The 15,893-nt window shown below is 40.2% G+C and overlaps 1 protein-coding gene across 6 annotated transcripts in view; it reads right to left on the minus strand.

Annotated features, from left to right (window-relative positions):
* The window catches only part of Cdk13 (cyclin dependent kinase 13), a 110,330-nt gene that overhangs the window by 52,062 nt on the left and 42,375 nt on the right, over positions 1–15,893 (minus strand). For 3 of the 6 annotated variants that reach the window (XM_069998415.1, XM_069998381.1, XM_069998401.1), the window contains exon 6: positions 3,044–3,070. The exons of the other annotated variants lie outside the window; for them this stretch is intronic. In XM_069998415.1, coding sequence (XP_069854516.1) covers positions 3,044–3,070 — 27 coding nt within the window. The remainder of the gene's footprint in view (positions 1–3,043; positions 3,071–15,893) is intronic. 6 annotated transcript variants of the gene reach the window in all.

Below are 15,893 nucleotides of genomic sequence, written 5' to 3' on the forward strand. Positions count from 1 at the left end.
TGTATAAGCTTAAAGTATTTTTCTATTATTTCTAATTTTTTTAATACAAAAATGCTTTCAATTCATATAATAGGCTGTTCATTCTGGATTGGGCAGAAAATGACCTGAGAAAGAGTGAAATATATATTCTTTAGACATTTGTGCATTATCTTCATGGTCACAGTAAAATCAATCTACTAGTCTACTTTCAAATTTCTGAGAAACTTTACTTTTAAAAAAATTAATAAATTTAAAACACTAGTTTATAGTTTAAAGTGCCTAAAATACAAAAGATTTTAAATGCAGACAAAGCTGTGTCACAATAAACTAAATTCACAGCCAAAGAAGAGGCAATAAGACTACCACCAGAGGGAAAATTTACTGTATTACTGATTCTCTTCAATAAGATCAACTAGTCATAATCACTCCTTGTAGTTAGACTGAATCTGTGTATGTCTAGAAAGTGAAATATCACAATAAACACCCAAACCCACCCTAATAAATGCTTTTAAAAAACTGCTAGGCATCAGTGGCTCCTGCCTGTAATCCTAGCTACGGAGGAGGCTGGAATCTGAGAGTCGCAGTTCAAAGCCAGCCCAGGCAGGAAAGTCCATGAGACTCTTATCTCCAGTTAGTTAGCTACAAAAGGCTAGAAGAAAAGCTGTGGCTCAGATGGTAGAGTTCTAGATTTGAGCACAAAAAGCTCAGCAAGATTGCCCCAGTCCTGGGTTCAAACCTAGGACCAGAAAAAAAAAAAAAGCAAAAAAACCTTAGGAGGCTGAGATGTGAGAATCAAGGTTCAAAGCTAGCCTTGGCAGGAAAGTCCGTAAGACTCTTAGCTCCAATTTACCACCCAACAAAAGCTGAAAGTAGAGCTATGGTTCAGGAACCAAAAAGCTCAAGGACAGTGCTCAGGCCCTGAGTATATAAGCACTAAAACCTAGTATGTCAAACTCAAGCATCTCAGGGCATAGGTATTTCAGTAGACCTCAATTTTAACTAATGAAATCCTCTCATCAATCTCAGAACAACCCTCTGTGATTGGGAGGCACTACTCTAAGATCATAAAGCTATTTTTTCCAAGATAAACTTCCCCTAATCCAAATCTCTTGTACTCTTGAAACTGTTTCTATTCCAAATGGCAGAACAAAGCACTGATTTGAATACCCAAAAACAGATTTCAACTACCACTTACAAAAATGTAATTTAAGGCAAGAAATGTGACTTAATGGCAGAGTGCTTGCTTACCATGCATGAGACACTGGGATCAATTTCTCAATACCACATCAGCAAAAAATAAAATTAGTTTTAAAAAATAATTTTAAAAAATGTAATTTACTACTCTAAACATTCTACCTCAGTTACCCAATTTTTAAAAAGTCTAAAATTCTATGCCTCAAGTCTATATCTCTTTCTCTGCTCTTCAATGATTATTCGTCTGCACTAACTCAACATGGTTGCAGGAATAGCTCTCAGGATCACAACTCATAGATGAAAAGACTGCACAATGCACATGGGATCAGCCTCCCAGAGAGCAAAACCTTACAGCTCTGAAATGACCAACCTGAGTTTATTATGATATTTCCACTCTCTAGACATGTAGGAGTAGAGGAAGCCTGCAACTACATGAACAACAGATTTTTTTTTAATTTAAAAGTGGATATCAAGAACAAAAATCCAAGACTGTTATAGAAAGTAGAATAAACAGGAAGCAAAGGAAAAGGACAGAGGATGATCCCAAACACATCTAATGAAATACATACCCTAAAGTAAGACCAATATCTAAGGCTATGTCATGTATTCAAAAGGCATTTGTTGTAACAAATATAGCTGAGCATTTTAACTGTGGCTATATCTAGTTAAATATATAACACACAGGTTTTCAACTAGTACAAGAATTACAGTAATTCTTTTGTATTTTGGATTAAATAAGATATATTACTGTACTAAAACTACTTTTGTTGGAGTTTTTTACTTTTTAATGGTATTTCCAGAAATGTCTGAATTCACATACATGGCCTGTGAAGACTCAGGGTCTATGTTGAAGGAGCAGAATGATGCAGGCTCCGGCCTCAGGATTATCTGAGGACTGTGTTTGAGTATTAGGAAAGCTCTTGGCATGCCGGGCTAGAGAAGGAAAATGTTCTCTCTCCCTATCTCAAAACACATGTCACAGACACCTGGGGAGCTGAGGAAGTAGCTCTTCTGCTTGCTTAAACATAGATGAACAACTGGTCAAGCATTTTCCTGAGATTGGAGAAGTGGTTTGAGCTTGCTCTAAAATAGTTTAGATAATAATCTACCAAGACATTGTCTCATAGGTCAAGTAAAACTGTATCTGTTGAAAATTTTTGTGTAAATGTCTCCTGACCAAATCTTGGCAAAGATCATGCTTGCTTGTCTTTAAATACCCACTAACAATAAAGCACAGCATGAAGTGGCAATTGCTGTTTGCACTTTGCATCCCGTGTCCTGGTGATTTCGTGACCCTTATCCAGGGACCCCAACGCACTAAACGTTGACAATCTATTAAACAACACTGTTTTTGAGTCAGAAACACATGGAACCATATAAATAGTCAACAATGGGAACAAAGCCAGGTTAGTTCATACATAACTTAAAATACAGCTTTTTAAGTTAATAAAATATTTTGAAGCAACTACACTTTAGGTATTATAGTATTTTATTACTCAATTTATTTCTCAATTTTCATTTAGTATTTTTATTATACTGGAACTGGAATGGCTTATCATTTCAATTTTATTATTGTCTGGGGAAAGTGATATTGACAAGCTCTGAAATAAAGCAAAAAGTCTAAGAAATCTCACCAAACATATGGTGCATGCCTGTAATGCCAGCTACTCAGGAGGGCAAGGCAGAGGATAGTGAGAAGTCTATGAAGGCAGAGTTACTGAGACACTACCTCAGGGAAAAAAAAAGGGGGGGGGGTGTTAAGCACATGGCTCAAGTGGTAAAGAGCTGTCATGTGTGAGGCCCCATGTTCAATCTCCAGTAAAACACACACACACTCACTCATTCTCTCTCTCTAATATAGTTTACCTACCTTTTGCCCTTCCAACAGCATGTTTGGCTGTTTCACACAAAAAAGAAAAAAGAAATTAAGCAACGTGTCCTTGTAGACAAACTGTAGAAAGTTTGTGGTCATTTATGAGGTCCTTGAAGAGTTTAGGAGGGAAGGATGAAAAAAAATTATTTTAAAACAGTATTTTTACATACAGTTTCTTTTCACTTTCAATTTTGGTTAGGGGTACTTTTGGTTCTCCAGGAAAGACCGCAAAACTTGCCCTATGTGGTTATTAGTATTTAAGAGATGATAGCCAGCACTTCTATGACTGCTAACTACAGCTAAGAAAAATAGAACAAAAGAGAGAGAGGACAATGCATGACAGCACCAAGTGAACCCTGACTGGCCTCTTCACTACTACAGATAAAAGAATCTAAATCTTGGCTTATTTTGGTAATGAAAATACTGTCTCACATAGAAAAGTACCTGCTAACAAAACTAATTTTGAAAATAAAGCCTTTGGTTCTATTGATTATACTCTCAAAAGTATTTATATAAGGGAAGGAGGAAGCTACATAAAAAAATAATATTTGTCACCTAACTTAAGAAATGGTAACCCTTCAATATAACACCTTGATAATAAAACAATATTCTTTTAAAAAAATAATAAATTCAACAGCAGGGATTTAAGATAAAACCATTAAATTTCTTTTATTATTGATTCACAATAATATTGCACACATGACAAAAACATGAAAGGAAAATAAAATTATAGCTAGCATAATATACAAAAATATGCCCTAAAATTTATCAGAAAGAACTTTCTCCCATAGGAGAACACCTGTTTCAAGAAAAAGATTATGCTGGGTGCCAGTGGCTCATGCCTTGAATCATAGCTACTCAGGAGGCTGAAATCTGAGGATTGGGGTTCCAACCCAGACTGGGCAGAAAAGTCCGTGAGACTCTAATCTCCAATTAATCACAGATAAAGCTGGAAGTGGTGCTGTAGCTCAAATGGTAGAGGTCTAGCCTTGAGCATAAGGAGGTTGGAGACGGCATCTAGGACCACAGTTTGAGGCCCAGGACAACAAAAAAAGGAAGGAAGGAAGGAAGGAAGGAAGGAAGGGAGGGAGGGAGGGAGGGAGGGAGGGAGACACCAGGGGCTTAGGAAGGTGGCTCAGTGGTAGAGCGCTTGCCTTGCATGCATGAGGCCCTGGGTTCAATTCCTCAGCACCACATAAGCAGAAAAGGTTGGAAGTGGCTCTGTGGCTCAAACAGTAGAGTGCTAGCCTTGAGCTGAAGAGCTGAGGTACAGCGCCCAGGGCCAGAGTTCAGGCCCCATGACCAACCCAAAAACAAAAAAGAAAAGAAAAGAAAGAAAAAGGCCAATCAACTCTTAACTAGCCACTCTAGTATATTAGCCAAGATACGTACAGTTTGTTCAAGACTAGCAAATTTGCAAAAGCTTAAAGTAGATTCAAGATACAGGGCTGATATTAAAAAAAAAAAAAAAAGAACAGAAATGGAAAGCTCAAAGTTTGTATTTGCAAATCTAATTTTTGAAGTATTCACTTTGAACTCTTTACATTCTATTATTTTATCTATTATTTATCACAGATTTTCTGCCAGGCTGGCTTCAAATCCCAATCTTCTGATCTTAGCCTTCTAAGTAGCCAGGATTACAGGTGTGAACCACCTGAGCTCAGCCAGTAGCATACTTCTGTAGTCCTAGGTACTCAAGATCACAATTCACAGTCAGCCCATGGAGAAAAGTCCATGAGACTGTTAGCTCCAATTAACCAGCAAATAACTGGAAGTCTAGTGGTAGAGCACCAACCTTAAGCAAAAGAAGGAAAATTCAAGGTCCTGAGTTCAAGCCCAAATACAAGCATGAAGAGGAGCTTCATAATGTAGTAATACAGACATGCATAAATGAAGTAACTACATTATAATGCTTTAATCAAATTGGTTTGAAAGTGGAGTGGTATCTTCAAAGACAAAAAACGGACTGGAGTATCAGGAAAATAGCAAAGATCTGGAAGCTGAGACTAAAGCAAAACTAAGCAGGTTGGTGGGGATGGGGACATTCTCTGTCTGAGGTGCCTAAATGTAAACTTGGAGGTACCTAGTGAATAGCTGGAGCTATCTGGAGCTCAAATCTGGAAAACTTTCATGCAATGGCATGTGGCATAGAGACAATTATGATAAACACCACTGAGGGATATGGGAAAAAGGAAGAACACCAAACTCATGTCTCTCAGAAACATCAGCACTTACAGATGAGGAAAAAAAAAACTGTTTAAAAAAAAAAAAAAAGCTATGAAACAGCCAAAGAGAAAAAGTAAATATAAGCAGAGCTCTTTTAGAAAAGCCAAACAAGGGGGCGGGGAAGGTGGTTCAGTGGTAGAGCGCTTGCCTTGCATGCCTGAGGCCCTGGGTTCAATTCCTCAGCACCACGTAAGAAAAAAGAAAAAAGCTGGAAGTGGCACTGTGGCTCAAGTGGTAGAGTGCTAGCCTTGAGCTGAAGAGCTGAGGAACAGCGCTCAGGCCCAGAGTTCAGGCCCCACGACCAGATCCAAAAAAAAAAGAAAAGAAAAGCCAATCAATATATTAAGTGCTATGTCAAATAAGAAAAAGCCTAAGGCAGGGCACTAGTGACTCATGCCTGTAATCCTAACTACTCAGGAAGCTGAGATCTGAGGATTGTGGTTTGAAGCCAGCCCGGGCAGGACAGTCTGAGATTCTTATCTCCCCCAATCAACTACTCAGAAAAAGGTGTAAGTGGCTCTGGAGGTCAAGTGGTAGAGCACTAGTCTTGAGCAAGGACACCACGTAGGCCCTGAGTTCAAGCCCCCTGAGTTCAAGCCCCAGGAATGGCCAAAAAAAAAAAAAAAAGCCTGAAAATTTTTTTCATTGATTTTGGCAAGAGATTATTCATGTCCTTATCTTTATAAAGTAGTGAGAAAATTGAGACCAGTGACTGATAGAAAGTACAGACAGCAAGCACGGCTCCACTCCTTCACTAACAAAAATGGAAATGAAGAAGCAGACTCAACTTGGACAACCCAGCTTGTTTGTGTGTTGTATGCTGGAATTCCTGTTTGAACTCAAGGCCTTTTGCTTGGCTTTTTCTGCTCAAGGCTAGTGCTTTATCACTTCAGCTACACCTTCAGTTCCAGTTTCTCCTAGCCACCCCCAACCCCTTAGTTAATTGTAGATAAGAATATGAAGGCCTTTCCTGTCCTGGCTGGCTTCAAACCTTGATCCTCAGATAGCCTCCTGATTACCTAGGATGTCTTATGATAGGTGAGATCTAAGTAGATTCAGTGCTGAAGGAAAAAGCTAGGAAAGAGAGTAGTAGAAAGGAAAAAATGGGGCCGGGTGCTGGTGGCTCACACCTGTGGATTACTAGCCTTGAGCTGAAGAGCTGAGGGACAGCACCCAGGTCCAGAGTTCAAGCCCCATGACAGACAAGAAAAAAAAAAGGGGGGGGGGAGTAATGGAGGAAAATTAGAAGTTGACAGAGTCAAATTCTCACCTGGTTATATGTAACTTCCTCTGCAGAAAATGAAGCAGAAAGAGAAAAAAGAAGCTGAATAGCAATCTTTGCCTAGGTAGAATGCAAGACGGAGCTGATTTTTTAAAAAGGACGATCTGGTAGCCCTGAAGTCCCAGCTTTATGGACCAAAAATCTGAGAATAACTTACATGGCTGTTTTATAACAGCAGCTTTAGCATTTTAAAAAGCAGTCAATCCTGAAAGGCCTGGACCTGAGTGTCTGAGTACATGGACAATGTGTTGGGATGAATGAAGGTGAAAGCAGTGGTGGTGGGTGTTACACAGTGATGGGGTGGTGACTGAAGGAGAGATGCAAAAGAGGACACAGGGGTGAGGATTTCTAGGGGCTGGGCACTGTTGTGGCTCCAAGGAAAAGTGGATCAATGAAAAGGGAGTGTTGAGGACAAAGGGAAGAAGTGTCAGTCTAAGGAGAAACAGTGGGATGGGGAAACAGGAACAGCAGTCTAGCAGAATGGGAAGGCAGATGGGAGCATGAGGACTAATGTAATAGGAGAATGTTAGTGAGAGACAATGTGTTTGGTGGAACAGCGGAGAGTCCAGCATGATGAAGAGACCTTGGGAGGGTGGTACAGTACAAAAAACAACAGAAGCCGGGCACTGGTGACTCATGCTTGTAATCCTAGCTACTGAAGAGACTGAGATATGAGGATCCCAGTTCAAAGACAACCCAGGCAAGACAATCTGTAAGACTAATCTCCAATTAACTATCAAAAAGTCTAAAATGGCACTGTGGCTCTTAGTGGTAGAGCACTAATCTTGAGTACAAAAGTTCAAGGACAGTGCCCAGGTACTGAGTTCAAGCCTCAGGTCTGGTACAAAAAAACAGAGAAAAAGAAGAAAAGTGACCAATCCAAGATTGAATGTTGAGTCAGGTGTGACATCAAGAGGTGTGAGCTTCCTGGCAAGAGGCTTAAAAGTCATTCATTATAATTCCAAGTATTTTTATATTATGAAATGTGTAGACAAAACTAAAATTTGAGTTATATGAAAACTCTGTTTCTGTATCAGAATTATGTAAGATAATTTAAAGGACAATATTAGTCTACTAAAAATGACATCAGCAAATTATCTGCAAATAATCCACTGCTGCTGGATTTTCTGTAACTCTGCCAAAATCAACCTCTTATGCTGTGATGGTTAATTGTATAAAATATTGGGCCTGCTTGTTTGAGCAAAACCAGGTCAATGTTCTCAATAAAGTATTTCTTGAGGGGCTGGGAAGGCCACTCAGTGGTAAGAGTGCTTACCTCACACGCACGAGACCCTGGGTTCAATTCTTCAGCACCACATAAATAGAAAAAGCCGGAAATGGCACTGTGGCTAAGTGATACAATACTAGCCTTGAGCTGAAGAGCTCTGGGACAGCACCTAGGCCCAGAGTTCAAGCCCCATGATCAACAAAAAAAACACAGGTTGAATGCCGGGTGCTGGTGGCTCACGCCTGTAATCCTAGCTACTCAGGAGGCTGAGATCTGAGGATCACGGTTCAAAGCCAGCCCGGGCAGGAAAGACCGTGAGACTCCTATCTCCAATAAACCACCAGAAAACCGGAAGTGGCGCTGTAGCTCAAGTGGTAGAGCGCTTGCCTTGAGCTGAAGAGCTGAGGGACAGCGCCCAGGCCCAGAGTTCAAGATCCACGACCAACAAAAAAAAAAAAAAAAACACAGGTTGAGCACTTCTAACCCCAAAATCTGAAATCCTGACTCTGAAATTTTTTTAGTGCCAGCATTATACCACATTAGGGAAAATTCACCTGACCTGCCATAGTGAAAACACAGGTGCCGTAAAAAATACTGTATAAAATTACCTCTGGCTCTGTTTTAGGTATACATGACACATCATTGATTAGGTATTATGATTATGTGCATGTCTGAGTGAAGCCTTGGATTCAGAGAGGAGGAAGAGACAGAGGGAAGGAAGGGTTAAATAAGAAAATGTATTTTAACATTGTAATACAAATAGAAAAAAGTTAAAAGATTAGGTTTTTCTAAGCCTATGACACACCATCTCCTGATCTCTGGCACCAGAGTTGCCGGAATTACAGACATACTCCACAATACCCAGCACCACAGTCAATTTTTAATAAGGAAAAAATACATGCCATTTAGTTTCATTTATTACAGCAAGGTAACTTTCGCTAGTATATATTTTTCTTACTGCTTGTTTATAACCTCTCTTATTAACCCTATAAAGGAGAACTATACCTGTCTGTTAAAAAGAACAGTTATGCTACAGTTCATGTTTCTCTTTAATCTTGTAAAGATACGACAGCTGGCACAAAATCTCCCAAACTCTAACATCTGTCTTTCAACAAGATTCTAAACACAAACTGAAAAAAAAAAAAAAAAAAAAAACAAGAAACTTGAATGTCTTATATGACTGCATAATGTAATAACTATTAAAATCTCTCCTGTAGCATGTCATATTAAGAATGATATCCACATGTATAAGCTGACTCTAGTGTTAAGCACAAAGAATGGACTACTTCACGCACTTATTAAAAAAAAAATAAAATTTTAATTACCTTTTGGTAACACGCAAGGCTCAGAGAATTTACAGACCACCTAAGTGGCCAAAAAAAAAAAAACAATCTCTAGCCTGACTGCTCCACTTCTCTACTTTTACCATGATGAGATTAGCTTCCTAAAAAGGACTTAAACACTACAGAGCAACAGAACAGTTATATTTTGGTTTGCATATTCTGAAATGTTCTGTGGCTTCCATCCCTCACGACACTACATTTGTCCCAATGTAGAATTTACCTACCAATTCTGTCTTAATTTATAGTATTCTCAATGTCCAAGGATCTTTTCATTTCTCCTGTTTCTAATCCACATAATGACATCTCTTTCTTACTGCATTTTGATTTTCCTATCCGTGCCTGAAACTGTTGCAACCAGTAGCTCACTTTTGTCATTCTAGTAGATCAATCAGTCTGTAAGAAGTAACTAAAACTTTGCATTTTTTGACAACTTTCAAAAGAGTTGCTTTTAAACTTTCACAATACTTCCAAAAAAGAAAAAAAGTCTAACTTCTGTATCAAGAATCATTCTAAGCTGGGTGGTGGTGGCTCACAGCTGTAATCCTAGCTACTTAGGAGGCGGAGATCTGAAGATCTCAGTTCAACACCAGCCCAGGCAAGAAAGACCATGAGACTTATATCTCCAATTAACCACCAAAAAGTCAGAAGTGGAGCTTTGGCTCAAGTGGTGGAGAGCTATCATTAAGCAAGAAACACTCAGAGTGGGGTGCCGGTGGCTCATACCTAGCTACTCAGGAAGCTGAGATCTGGGAATCGTGATTCAAAGCCAGCCGGGGCAAGAAAGTCAGTGAGACTCTTATCCCCAATTAACCACCAAAATTCCAGAAGTTAGAGATGTGCTTCAAAGTGGTAGCACTCTAGTCTTAAACAGAAAAGCTCAGGATAGTGTCCAGGCCCTGAGTACAAGCCCTATGACGGGGAAACACACACCCACACCACCACCACCACCACCACCACCACCACCACCACCACCACCACCACCACCACCAACAACAACAACAACAACAACAACAACAACCACCACCAACCACCACCAGCACCACCAGCACCATCCTCAGGGATAGCACCTAGACCCTGAGTTGAATTAAAACCCTAGGACCAACACACACAACCATACCAGATGTCTAGTCTCCATATAATAAAATTATTTTAGAAAATTATATTATAGAACTAAAACTGAAAATTTCATTTTTCCAAACTTCCATTTCAATTTTTAAAAAATGATTATTCTTTAGTGACCTAGTTCTGCCCTCAATCAACAAACCATCTATCCATAAGCATGTCACATGCTAGGCAATTTGCTTCATATGTATTACAATAAAAAACAACAAACTTGTAAGTTAAGTATTACTCCTTTTTTCCAATGAGAAAAGGAATGCATAGGGAAACAAAGATTTAAATTTATGCTTTTAAATAATATACATATTACCACTACTTTTTAACACCTGTCCCAAAAGCATACACAGGTTAAGTATCTCATCCAAAATACTGGGGATCAGGTCTGGGAAGGTGGCTCAATGGTAGAGAGCTTGCCTTGCAATCATGAGGCCCTGGGTTCGATTCCTCAGCACCACATAAGCAGAAAAAAAAAAGCCAGAAGTGGTGCTGTGGCTCAAGTGGTAGAGTGCTAGCCTTAAGCTGAAGAGCTGAGGAACAGCACCCAGGTCCAGAGTTCTGGCCCACGACCGAACCCAAAAAAAAAAACAAAACAAAACAAAATACTGGGGATCAGAACTGTTTTGGTCTAACTGGGCACCAGTGGCTTGCACCATAGTCCGAGATACTCAGTAGGCTTAGGTCTGAGGATCATGGTAGTTCCAAACCAGGCCACTCTTTACTACTTTTTGTTTATTTGTTTGTTTTGGGCTGGTCATGGAGCCTGAACTCCGGGCCTGGGTACTGTCCCTCAGCTCTTCAGCTCAAGGCTAGCACTCTACCACTTGAGCCACAGCTCTACTTCCGGCTTTTTCTGCTTATGTGGTGCTGAGGAATCTAACCTAGGGCCTCAATGCATCCAAGGCAAGCACTCTACCACTGAGCCACCTTCCTAGCCCCTCTTTCCTACTTTTTTTTTTTTTTTTTTTTTTTTTGTCGGTCGTGGGGCTTGAACTCTGGGCCTGGGCGCTGTCCCTCAGCTCTTCAGCTCAAGGCGAGCGCTCTACCACTTGAGCTACAGCGCCACTTCCGGTTTTCTGGTGGTTTATTGGAGATAGGAGTCTCACGGTCTCTCCTGCCCGGGCTGGCTTTGAACCGTGATCCTCAGATCTCAGCCTCCTGAGTAGCTAGGATTACAGGCGTGAGCCACCAGCGCCCGGCTTCTCTTTCCTACTTTTTATGAATTATTTTTCTCTTAAATTCCTGACAGACCTTTTGCAATGAATCATCCCCTGATGGACACCTACATATGCTTATCTCTTTATGTTTTTTTAAAATGATGCCAACGTTACATTTTCTTTTTTTTTTTTTTTTTTTTTGGGTCCGGTTGTGGGGCCTGAACTCTGGGCCTGGGCTCTGTCCCTCAGCTCTTCAGCTCAAGGCTAGTGCTCTACCACCTGAGCCACAGCGCCACTTCCGGCTTTTTGCTTATGTGGTGCTGGGGAATCGAACCCAGGGCCTCAGGCATGCAGGGCAAGCACTCTACCACTGAGCCACCTCCCCAGCCCCCAACGTTACATTTTCTTATAATCAAAGGAAGGCATTCCAAATTAAGGTTTTAATTATTTCCCTTTACTGCTTTTATTTGATATGTATCTTATAAAATAACTAAAACTCTTTGTATCTTCTACTGTCCATGCAGAATTCTTAATCATGTTAGGCTATCCTAAGATAATCTATCATTTGTTTTCTAACTATTTCTCCTCAATCCATTTCAACAAACTGTTATCACTAACAACAACAACAAAAAAAAAAAAAAAACACAAGTAGAACAAGGAAACTAGATGCCGGGATAGTTTCGGATGTAACACTCAAATGATGAACATTCATACTAAATAAAAAATGTTTTTGAAACTAATTTTTTAAATTCCTATTACTCTAATAAAAATGATCAAATATATAACCAGGTAATACATAAAAACATAAATGGCTTGTACGTACAAGAAAATGTTTAAGATGCACAGTAAATCAAAACAAATGCCAGTGAAATGACAAATTATACAGGATTCTAGATACTCACATACAAAAAGAGGATACTCAGGAGAGAATCACAAAGGTACAATGCCTAAGCATCTCTTCATATTTATATAAAATAATATACATACTGAAACAAACTCTAAGATATGGAAACAAAAGACTTTTTTCTTCTAGTTTTTGATGAGTCTTTCTTCTTTACCTCATATAGTGTTCACATCTATATCTTCAGGAGAGTGGGGTGGAATAGGCACAGAACTCAGGGGAAAAGGGTGAAAAAGTTCAGCAGCAGAGCTCACTGGACATTGATGTAAGTGAACTACACAACTCATGGATGGAGACAGAGAGGGACTGGGAGAGAATGAAGAAACAGATGACGCTGTACAAAAAGAAATGTATTCATTACCTGACTCAAGTAAATGGAACCTTCTGTACATCATCTGTATAATAACAATAAAGTAAATTAAGAAAAAACGAGTACCAGTGTTTCATGCTTCCAGTCCTTGCTACTTGGGACATAAGATCTGAGAGTCACGGTTTGAAGCCAGCCCAAGCAAGAAAGTATGTGAGACTCTTACCTCCAATTAACTACCCAAAGAGCCCGAGGTAGAGCTATGGCTCAAGTGGCAGTGCCAACTTTAAGAAAAAATAAGTCCAGGGACAGAGTCCAGACCCTGAGATTAAGCCCCAGGACTAGCACCGAAAAACAAACAAACAAACAAACAAACAAAAACAAAAAACAACTTTAAAAAATATTGTAGCAGCCGGATGCTGGTGGCTCATGCCTGTAATACTAGCTACTCAGGAGGCTAAGATCTGAGGATCTTAGCCTATTTTTGCTATTTTTGCTTATCATACTGTCGAATAAAATGTATTGGCACTACATGTTCCGGCTTTATTTTTGGGGGGCTGGGGGTAGGGGAGTTGTTTGTGGAGCTTGAACTCAGGCCTTAGGTACTGTCCCTGAGGTTTTTCGCTCATTAAATTCATTTACACTAAGATTTACATCACATCACCACCATTTATCTCTAGAATGTTGTTCATCTTGTAGCACTGAATCTATTTATTACCCAGTAACTCCTTCCCTCTTTTAAGCCCCTGGTAATCATCATACTACTTTGACTCTTTGCATCTAAGTATTTTAGCAGGACTATACATATAACATTAGCCTACCCTGTTTCCCTTAGTATAGTGTCCAGAAGATACATCTATGTTTAAGTATCACACAGGTAAGTTCATTCACTGCTAGCCACTGGTGGCATACACCTATAATCCTAGCCATTCAAAAAACTGAGCTCTAAGATCTCAGTTCAAAGCCAGACCAGGCAGACAAATGCAGAGCCCCATTCTAATAATCTTACCTACTCAGGAGTCTCACTCCAATTAAGTAGAGGTATGGTGCAAATAGTAGAGCACAGCTGCGAGTAAAAAAAGCTGAGTGGGCTGGGAAGGTGGCTCAGTGGTAGAGCACTTGCCTCGCATACCTAAGGCCCTGGGTTCGATTCCTCAGCACCACATAAGCAAAAAAAGAAAAAAGCCAGAAGTGGTGCTGCAGCTCAAGTGATAAAGCACTCGCCTTGAGCTGAAGGACAGTGCCCAGGCCCAGAGTTCAGGCCCCACGGCTGGACCCAAAAAAAAAAAAAAAAAAAAAAAAAGCTGAGCAAGAGCAAGAGATTGCGAATTCAATCCTTAGCACTAGCACAAAAAAAATAAAAAACAAAAACAAAAACAAAACACCAAGATGCTTTACAGTATCTACACCAGACCCATTAGCAAAGATCTTATTTATCTGGTAGGTTCCACAAGTCTTTATTGCTTAACTTCTTCCACTTCCTTTGAAACTCAACACCTATATTTACAATTCTAACAACTGAAGATTAACTGAATAAGAAAGAAAAACTTCTACACAAGAATAGCTTTATCATGGAGCTGGGAAGGTGGCTCAGTGATAGAGTGCTTGCCTCGCATGCATGAGGCCCTGGGTTCCATTCCTCAGCACCACAAAAGCAAAAAGGAAAACAAGCCGGAAGTGGCACTGTGGCTCAAGTGGTAGAGCACTAGCCTTGAGTTGAAGAGCTGAGGGACAGCGCCCAGGCCCAGCGTTCAGGCCCCATGACAGGAAAAAAAAAAAAAGAATAGCTTTATCATTCATGTAGTAGTATAATTTAGAACCTGTGGTGCTGGTACTTTTGGTTTCCAGAATCTAGGTTGAATCATGGATCAAATTTTTTTTTCACTATCCCAGTATCTGAAAAAAAAAAAAACTATTATCTAATTCCACTACACAAATGCAGGGAGATACCACATGTACCTTCAGAGCATGAGAAACATGGCTAATGGAACTTAAGCCATTAAGTTAAGGAACTGTACTTTTATTTAATTTTAATTATTTTCAATAGATTTATGTGACGTAGCTACTGTACTAACCAGCTCAGGACTAGAAGCCGGCAAATGAACGACTATAAAATCAAATAATAAACACATCAAAAATATACTTCTTTCCCCAAACTTAGTACTATAGGGCATTATGAGTTAAGATAATTTTAAGAAAATGAGATAAGACAGAAAGTCCTAAAGCATGATAGGTCTTTTGGGAACACATACTATCTTTCACTACTTTGTAGAAAGTTAGAAGTTACAGCTGGGTGCAGATGGCTCAAACCTAAAATCCTAGCTACCCATGAGGCTAAGATCTAGGTAGTAAAGTCCAGTGCCCAGGACCTGAATACAAGCCACAAGACCAGCAGAAAAAAGGAAAGAGAAGAAAAGAGAAGAGAAAAGAAAAGAAGAGAGAAGGGGGGAGGGGATGGGAGAGGGGAAGGGAGGGGAGAGGAAAAGCAAGGGGGAGAAAGAAGGGAGGGAAGGAGGGAGGAAGGAGGGAGGAAGAGGAGGGAGGAAAGGAGGAAGGGAGGGAGGAAGGGAAGGGAGAGAATGAGAGAAAGAGAGAATGAGAGAAAGAGAGAAAGAAAGAAAGAGAGAGAGAGAAAGAAAGAAAGAAAGAAAGAAAGAAAGAAAGAAAGAAAGAAAGAAAGAAAGAAAGAAAGAAAGAAAGAAAGAAAGAAAGAAAGGGAGAAAGAGAAAGGGAGAAAGAGAGAAAGGGAGAAAGGGAGAAAGAAAAGAAAAAGAGAAAGAGAGAGAAAGGGAGAAAGGGGAGAAAGAAAAAAGAGAAGAAAGAAGGAAAGAAAGAAAGAAATAAAGAAAGGAGAAAGAAAGAAAAGAGAAAGGGAAGGGGAGGAGAGGAGAGGAGAGGTTAGAGGAGGGGAGGGGAGGGCAGGAGAAGGGCCGGGGAGGGCAGAGGAGGGGAGGGGAGGTTAGAGGAGGGGAGTAGAGGGCAGGAGAAGGGCAGGGGAGGGGAGGAGAGGGGAAGGGAGGAGAGGGGAAGGGAAGGGAAGGGAAGGGAGAAAATGAGGGAGGGAAAGGAGAGAGGGGGAGAGAGAAGGAAGGAGGGAGGGAGGGAGGGAGGGAGGGAAGGAGGGAGGGAGAAGAGATCGAGAACAAGAGCAAATACCATTACCAAATAAGTTTTTAGAAGGTTTTGCTTCAAGATGGAGATTGATAATCGTGGCCTTGAGCATGCTAAGAAGCACTCTACCACTAAGCTATGTCCCCACTCCCAGAATCCTATGTAATCTGCCAAGC

This window comes from Dipodomys merriami, unplaced genomic scaffold (genome assembly GCF_024711535.1).
Source record: "Dipodomys merriami isolate MVZ:Mamm:240054 unplaced genomic scaffold, mDipMer1.0.p SCAF_104, whole genome shotgun sequence".
NCBI classification, from domain to species: Eukaryota; Metazoa; Chordata; class Mammalia; order Rodentia; family Heteromyidae; genus Dipodomys; species Dipodomys merriami.